The following is an 8,492-nucleotide window of genomic DNA, read 5'->3' as shown; positions in this document are numbered from 1 at the left end:
GCTGAAGAGAAACCTGGGGTTGTTCTTATTTTCTTCAATCAGTGATGAATAGTAAGATGTTCTGGCTTTACGGAGGGCTTTCTTATAAAGCAGCAAACTATTTCTCCAGGCTACATGATGATCTTCTAAATTAGTAAGACTCAATTTCCACTCCACCAGAACACTACTCTGTGGCAGTAACGTACTTCAGTCATATTGATCCAGGTGGAAGGTTAGGAAAATAAAACATTCATGCCAGTCGAAATAATGACCCATCTTTCTTCTACAACCTATTTTCATTAGAGTGCAATTCAACCAACATCATCATTGCTGGACACTTCAATACAGTTATCAGTCCCACACTCGACCGGTGACACTCACCTGGTAGCTTAAGACTTTGATGTTCCACAGATATCATAAAACAATATATGAATCATTATGGTCTCAATGACAGCTGGAGGAAAAACAACCCTTCATCCAGAGACTTATTTTTCCATCAATCCCTCTCACGCATTGCTTTCTCTGCCTCAGTAACTCCCTTACAACAATCCACTCAATCATACTTAGTGCATGGGATTTTTCAAAACACTTTCAATATTATTAATATATCTAAAACCTTTTATAGCCAGCTATACTCTTCTGACCACAACCCAAAGTAGAAAACTTTCAATGAAAACTTAGATTGACCCAGACTTTCCAAAAAGCAAGCAGACATGTTGAATGAACCTGTTACTATAGATGAACTCCATAAAGCACTTAGTAAATGCCAAATATGAAATCACAATGGATTTCCGGCACAATTTTATAAACACTTCTGCCAAATCATGTTGTCATGATCCCACAGAGTAATGACACAAACAATACCAAGCGATATTATGACTCTCCAACTAAAAACTAACCAACATATCGCTCTCTCTCATTAATAAACACAGACATTAAAATAACCACTAAAGCTCTAGCTACTAAAAAAGAAAATGTTACCCAAACATGAATACATCCAGATCAAACCAGCTTCATGAAAACCTGAAATGACAGATTAATCAACTTCATAACCTACCTCTAAACACCATACCATAATAATCATGCTAGCATTAGATGCAAAAGAGGAGTTTGATAAAGTTAACTGGACACTTCAACCTACACAGACTGGCTTTTGGACGCTCAGAGAAAAACACTGTGCACTTCACCCAGGTAAATATAGCACAAAACCAACTCAACGTGTGTTATTGTAGGCTCTGCCTTACAATGCAAAGCGCCTTGAGGCAACCGTTGTTGTGATTTGGTGCTGTATGAAAAATTGACCTCAACCATTTATCAGTTTTAGTCTCTCTTTCCTACATTTCTGCACTAAAAAAACAAACTACATTACAATTAGTGTAACTCTGACGGCCTGGTGGAATGCAAACAAAATGTCCAATCTATAATCAAATCCAGGATTACCATAACAAATAATCCACTACTTCCCTCCAGATTAACTGAAGAGACCATGAAAATCACTCACCCCAGAAAAATAACCTCCAAACTACAATTTTCCAATATTGATGTATCTATCATGTGTTGTATATCATCATACAAATGGGGAAGTGACCTGGAGTACTCTTCCAGCGCTGACCTCTGGACAGAAATGTGCAGTAACATTTTGTGACCAAAAATGCACACTTACTATTTACACTTTATAAAACAATTCACAGGACCCACCTCAAAGGAAAATGTTTCAAATGGCTTTGGGTAGCATTGCCACTCGTTCACAGTGCACTTCAGGGAGCTCAGGCAATGACTTTCACACCACATCCTATAGTTTACATGGCTGTGACTGAGAGATTATCCAGAATCCCTGCATCTCCATCACTGTGCTTCATTGTAGGCTGAAACCATGCACATGTCCACATGTTTTGAATACTACAGTATGTTTTAGTTAAATTCCAATTCCCCACCTTGGAATTCCTTTTTAATGTATTGATTAGTGTTAACTTATTTTAATTCATTTTTTTATCCTTTCTCCCTTTTTTCTTCTTTTTTCCCCTCTTGCTGATTTCTCAGCATCTGTGTGGGTTAGACCGAGACCACATGTGGACCAGGTGATTTAGGAAGGCAAGCCAGGTCACCAATGTAGATTCATCATCAACTAGATCAGTGTCCTTCTCCCCTAATAAACAGGCTCCCTCCTTAGGGTCTGGGGGCAACCCGAGGCAGTGCTAAGTCATCTAGAACAGAACAGTGCAGTACCACCTCCCGGTGGGACATGCCCAGAACAGCTCACCCAGAGGAGCCCAGGAGGCATCCTTGTCAGATGACACACCTCAACTTCCTGTTAAAAGGGAGTTTTTCCTTCCCACTGTCGCCAAAGTGCTTGCTCACAGGGAGTCATATGATTGTCGGGTTTTGCTCTGTATGTATTATTGTAGAGTCGACCTTACAATATAAAGCAGCTTGAGGCGACCGTTGTTGTGGTTTGGCGCTGTATAAATAAAACTGAATTGAAAATTGAATTGAATTAAATGTTAGTAGTAGTAATAGTAATGGTGATGGTGTTATTACTGTGGTTATTATCCTCGTAGCCAACAAACATGACATACAACACATATACATGTTTTGGCTTTGTTCTTTGTGTTTTCATCTTTTCCAGTTGCCTTCTTTCTTGTTTCTGTCTATGCACACCTTTTCCTGTTTTATGTTCATACAATGTCCAACAAAAGAAGAGAATGACATGGGAGAGACAATAATTAGTGTAAATAACAGAGTTCAGGTCCATCCCTATCTGTCAGATGGTCATACAGGCAAACACAAGCAAGCATGCATGTGCACACTCATATTTACACATATAAACACTTTGGTTTCTCTGGCAACCGCTATGGGAATCTTTGCCCAGTAGAGCCTCTCCTCCACAGGAACAGCTCCTGTGTTGGCAGCTCTCACAGATAGTTGCAACATTGTGTCAGCATTGAACTTTTCTCATAGCTTTGCTGTATGATGCTTTTAGGGGGCCTTGCTCACATTCGCTGTGTGGCAACATCATGGCAGGTCAGTGAGGCTCTCATATTTGATGGCAATGAGGATGGATTAGATGAGGAAGTTTTAGAAGCTGAAGTTGACACGGAATATAATCTGACCCGACCAAGAAAGGATTGATGAGGAGGAATCCAGTGATGAAGAGAATGGCCATGCAGAGGTTGATCTCACATTCAAGTGAAAGAATGGGAACTTATCCCCACCCGAGAATGAAGGTAGGCTTTCAACTGAAACTGTCATCAGGATTGATGACATCACATCCTGCTTTGAACTGTTCTGGACTCAGTCCTGAGTCAAAGCCATACTGGTAAACTTGACCAACTTGAAGGGGAAACAGCTTTACAAAGATGATTGGGAGGAGGTAAGTCAGAAAGACATCAACGCATGCATGAGTCTTTGATTTGAGTGGTGAGTACAGATCCAGAAATGACTCTACCAGCAGTTTATGGGATGCAGAGTCCACTCGGACAATTTTTTCAGGCCATCATGTCACTCCAGAAAATGTACATGTTGTTACGGGTGATTTGCTTTGACAGATACAAGACCAGGTTGTGGTCAACAAGACAAAAATGGCTGTGATGAGAGAAGTTCAGTTGGTTCGGTCTGGTTGCTTTAGGGGACACTGCCCTTTCAAACAGTATATGCCAAGCAAGCAGTGTAAATGTGGCATAAAGGTTTTGCAACATGTGATGCCAGGATGTGTTATGCTTGGAACATGTAGGTTTATACTGGGAAACCCACTGATAGTGTTGGTGAAAGAACCAGGAGAGGTTTGTGGTTCTGGAGACTGATTGGAGGTCTCAAGGGACAGTTCCTCCATCTCCTATGCTCTTAGTCACAAGCTGAGTCAGAAGGCAGTATGGTTTGAGGATAATTTACTCTTTACACAAATAGGTGTAAAAGTAACGCAGGTGTTACTTTATGTGACTGTATAAAAACTTGAAATGGTTTCAAAACAAATATTGATGCAAACTTTCAGCCACAGTGGTCTCTGATGATCAGTTTACTATGTTTCAACTGATCCTTCTTAGAGTGAAAATAATCCAAAAGTTAAACTCAGATTAATGAGACATGCAGAAACTGTAAAGTTCACAAGAACATAAATTGATACAAAGATCTAACACAACAAGTGGTGATAATGTATCTATTGTTATAGTTTTTTATGGTGGGTCTTAATGGAATGGTTGTTTTTGAAATTGTTTAACACCAAATGAACACAACATTCAATAGCTTATCCCACATAACCTCTCCACTTTATTTTATTTGTTTATGTCTCTTGCTTTTATGATTCTGTAAACTTCTTGCTTTTATTCTACTGTGTACAGCAACCTTCAGTGTTTTGAAAGGCGCTTTCAAATAAAATGTATTATTATTATTATTAACGTGAGGGTTAATGGTGCCTCCTGTGCAGAAGCAGAGTTTCTCTTTCTAGTAATCTTTGAGTACAATTCCAACACGTCCCACTAGTTTTGGTTTTTAAAGTCTTTGAAATCTTTTCTTCTGTACTGTGTAGCTCTTGAATTTCTTCATGATACTTTAAGAGAAATAATTCTGTTGACAACCAACAAGTCCAAAAGTAACAATAAATACTTCCTAAATTACCCCGGAGTCGTTCCTATCTCCTTTCTGCTCTACCTGAGCACTTTATAGAGCCTGCCTCATTCACACAAGTACTTTCTGTCTATGCTTTTTTCTTCTAACAGTCACCCACATTCATACTCCAGTGGACGCATCAGAGAGCAACTCGGGTTTAATATCTTACCCATACAGACTGGGAGCTGCCAGGGATCAAACCACCAACCTTCTGATTAGTAAATGACCTGCTCCATTGCACAAGCCAGAGCCAAGCTTAAAACACCTGGTGGTGTTTCCTAGGTGGTCCATCATTCAAGTTCTAAGCAGGCCCAACCCTGCTTAGCCAATGAGATAGGGCGAGCTCACAAACAGCCAGTGATGTTCTCTCCAGAACATCATTGGCTGTTTATTCTTATAATGAAGACATGTCCCATAATGTCACTGTGTTTACAGATTTAGGTCAGCTCCACATGAGCAACAACTGGGCCATACACACAGATACACACATGCACAAGCACACAGCTGGACAAACAAAGCCGGAATGACAACAACTGGGAGTCACAACAACTAACGCGATGCCATTTTGAAGAGGGAGAGCCCGGCTACATGCCACAGCATCAGCAGCTCATGTTTAGCATTTAACAACAGTACAAAGTACATGAGCACACGCTGATGACAGGGAACGCGGGTGCATGCAAAGACAAGTGCGTCAGACTTTTGGGCTAAACGTTTAATAACACTGTCAATATTTTCAATCATACTTAGGCTATTAAACATGTCTTGAACTATTTTTAGTCCCCTCAAAGAATACTAAAAATACCAAAAAAGATAACACCTGGTTCATTATCAGAGACTCTTTTGTTGCAATAAAACACAGTGTGTATAATAAGGTTAAAGCTATAATTGTATTTGTCACATCAGATTAGAACCTTGACAGTTTGAATCAACCATATTTTGTTAAATATTCATGTTTCTCAAAGATAAATGAGTGTGCATAAAAGTCAACCCTCTGCCTGTCTTATCACATGGGACTTTCCAAAAAAATGTCATCAGTGCCAGTTTAGACAGACGATTCCAGTGATCCCAGCTCCAGCCCAGAGAGTTCAGTGCAGCATTAAGTGCAACAAGCATTTCCACAGCGAAGATCCTTTGTGTGGCAGACAAGGACACACATTTCAGACCGTAAGAAAGGGCACAGCAGGACACAGAGCTGCTGGCATTTTCTGGCTCTCTCTGCATGACTAAAGCATCCGGCAGCCGGCCCACCCAAATATATCAGTACTGCACCGTCACTGTCAGTGGGTGTCAGCTGAACAGCTGGAACGACATGCACTCACGCAAAGCGTACCCAGTCCCATCCAATCCGGAATAACACACTACCACTTACCTGTGGTGGAGTGCAGACTTTCCAAACTCCAATAGCGAGACAGGACCCCCCTCAAAGTGCCGCCCAAGCTGCCTCCTCCTCCTCCACCTCCACCCTTGCATACACCCACTCCGAGACCTCCGTCCACCATGCCGTCCACCCCTCTGCCTGTTGGGCTCCCACCGTCTGATTCAGAGCCCGGTGACAGCCCAGAGCTGCCACTGCCGCTACTACCACAACTGCCCCCTGGCAGCGGCACGCCCCCCTCCGAGCCCTGCTGAGTCCGCATCCCTGTGTGGAAACCCAACAACAAGGGGTGGAGGGAAATGTAAAAGGGGAGTGGAACTAAGAGAAAATAAAGAAAATGAAGAGAAGCGGCTAAGCAGATGGTTTATTCTCCTGGCAAGCGGACAGCACAATGGAGGAGGAGGATGAGGAGGAGGAGGAGGTAGCCTTTTGGCTGGTATCTGCTGCGGTATTTGCTGAGGTAAGCTTCAGCTGTCAACTTCCCGCTTTCTCCTCCCATGCACAGAATAGAAGAGCCGTAGCAGCGCTCCACTCCACCCTTGGATTCTCTGCTCCCCAGTGATACAGCGCTCGTCTCCTCTCTTTCTGTTCCTGCTTCTCTTGCTCTCTTTATCAATTTGAACGCTGCTTCGCTTCCTTACATTAAATCACACAGTCATCTCCCTCTCCCCCTATCGCTCACTCTGTTTCCAGGCTCACATCAGTAGGGGTCCTGCAGGGGGTTTCTGCATCTCGATCGTGTCATTTGCCTGCTACAGATAGCCTGGATGGCTCACTAATGGTGCAGAATCCATTAAGGTTTCCCTCCCGCAGTCTTATATATTCCCCTGCTCTCCAAAACATACGACAAAGCAGAAACATATGCACATGCACACACTCTATATTCTGTTGGTTTTCAAGAATGATTTTTTTTAAGCCAAACTGGGTTTCCTACCATTGTAAATAAGGCATAGTATACACATGATGCTGTTTAATATAGAGGGTTATATCAGAGGTGTGAAACAAACGGACCCTGACTGAACAGGTCAGAACTGTTCGGTCCAAAGACTGAAAACTGCAAAGACTGAAAACTGCAGAGACACGCTTTCTACTTGCACCAAAAAGGAAGTGCAACATATGAAATAACTACAAGAAATATGCAGTAATTACCAAGTATTTCATATATTAATACTAAATCATTAGTCTCCATAGTAGACTGAAAGGGCTCTTTTCATTTGTAACTGTAGTGTCTATTGATACTGCGTTTAAAGTTCCCTGAACAAAAATGTAAATAATCCACCTGTTTAGAGGATACTTGCACCAAAACCCCAGCGATGTCCAGCTGGGCAGAAAAGTGTCCGTTTAAAAGGAAGACAGAGTGGGCTGGGTGACAGGCCAGCTCAAGCTCCTGCAGTGAGGGCACAGCAACTGTTGCATGTGAACATCATTTCTTTTATTTTTATTTATTTGACCCAAAAGTTCCCTTTAAAGAGATCAAACTGTGACCTTTTGAGCATAATTAATGAATTTATATCCTAATAATAGCAGAGTCTAGAAAAAACCCAACATAAACAGATTTTTTAAAGATCAAACCAAACTTCAGATGATAATATTGTGCAAAAATGTTTTAGGTCATTTGAAACTGCAGCTTCAAATTCAGCGATAAATAAAATAAAATATTCATTTGCGAGATTCCTTGAGTCGAGTAAGGGGCTTGTGACTTCAGAATGACCTGAATGATTCTGTTGCATCCTCATATGTACATGAATGATTACCAACCCAACACTGACACATTTCAAACTAAAGACAAGGTAAAATCAGACATCACTGGATGTGGTACCTGGTCTCAGAGTTCAGTGCTTTGACCCAACAGCCTGTGTAAACAATTCAAATGTATCAGTGACGGGGATAAAAGACAATGGCATGGGAGTGAAAAGGGCTGATGTTAAACTACACAGCAATGTCAAACATACCCATACAAGCTAGGAGCAAGTGCGGATGCTTCTCTGTAGCAAACCTAAAACTAATATACATTAGTATAAATGCTGGAGAGGAACATGACATACTGTTCATATATCGGGAATAAGAAAATATATGGATTTTAAAAACTACTTTTCTTTAGGACATAATGGAAGACATGTTAAATAAGTAAGAAGGTAATAAAATAAACAGTTAATTTAATATTTTTCACCACTGCTGTGCTTCAAAACATCATTATAGACCTTCAATAGCAGCCTCAGATGAGTACTGCTTTTGAAAGTGAGACTGAAAAGGATAAAAAATCTGTAATTTGTTGAGTAAAGTTTTGATTATTTTTCTAACAATCTGCTAACAAATGGCAATTTCATAATAGATCGATAGTTGTGAGTAAAGCTCTGCACTTTTAAATTAGGATGGAATCCAACCTCACCTCAGCGAGCTGTTAATGACCAGTGTTGGTCAAGTTACTTGAAAAAAGTAAATGGCCTGTATTTATATAGCGCTTTACTAGTCCCTAAGGACCCCAAAGCGCTTTACACATCCAGTCATCCACCCATTCACACACACATTCACACAC

The 8,492-nt window shown here is 41.0% G+C and overlaps 1 protein-coding gene across 2 annotated transcripts in view; it reads right to left on the bottom strand.

Moving 5' to 3' along the window:
* The window catches only part of arhgef4 (Rho guanine nucleotide exchange factor (GEF) 4), a gene marked incomplete in the record, with an annotated part of 138,132 nt that overhangs the window by 88,055 nt on the left and 41,585 nt on the right, over nucleotides 1-8,492 (bottom strand). Inside the window, 1 exon segment of one of the 2 annotated variants that reach the window (XM_005939303.3) lies at nucleotides 5,951-6,760. Coding sequence (XP_005939365.3) covers nucleotides 5,951-6,218 — 268 coding nt within the window. 2 annotated transcript variants of the gene reach the window in all.

The sequence above is a fragment of the Haplochromis burtoni genome, unplaced genomic scaffold (genome assembly GCF_018398535.1).
Source record: "Haplochromis burtoni strain Fernald_Lab_line unplaced genomic scaffold, NCSU_Asbu1 Contig_261, whole genome shotgun sequence".
Classification (NCBI taxonomy): domain Eukaryota; kingdom Metazoa; phylum Chordata; class Actinopteri; order Cichliformes; family Cichlidae; genus Haplochromis; species Haplochromis burtoni.
This window is presented reverse-complemented; position numbering and strand designations above follow the sequence as displayed.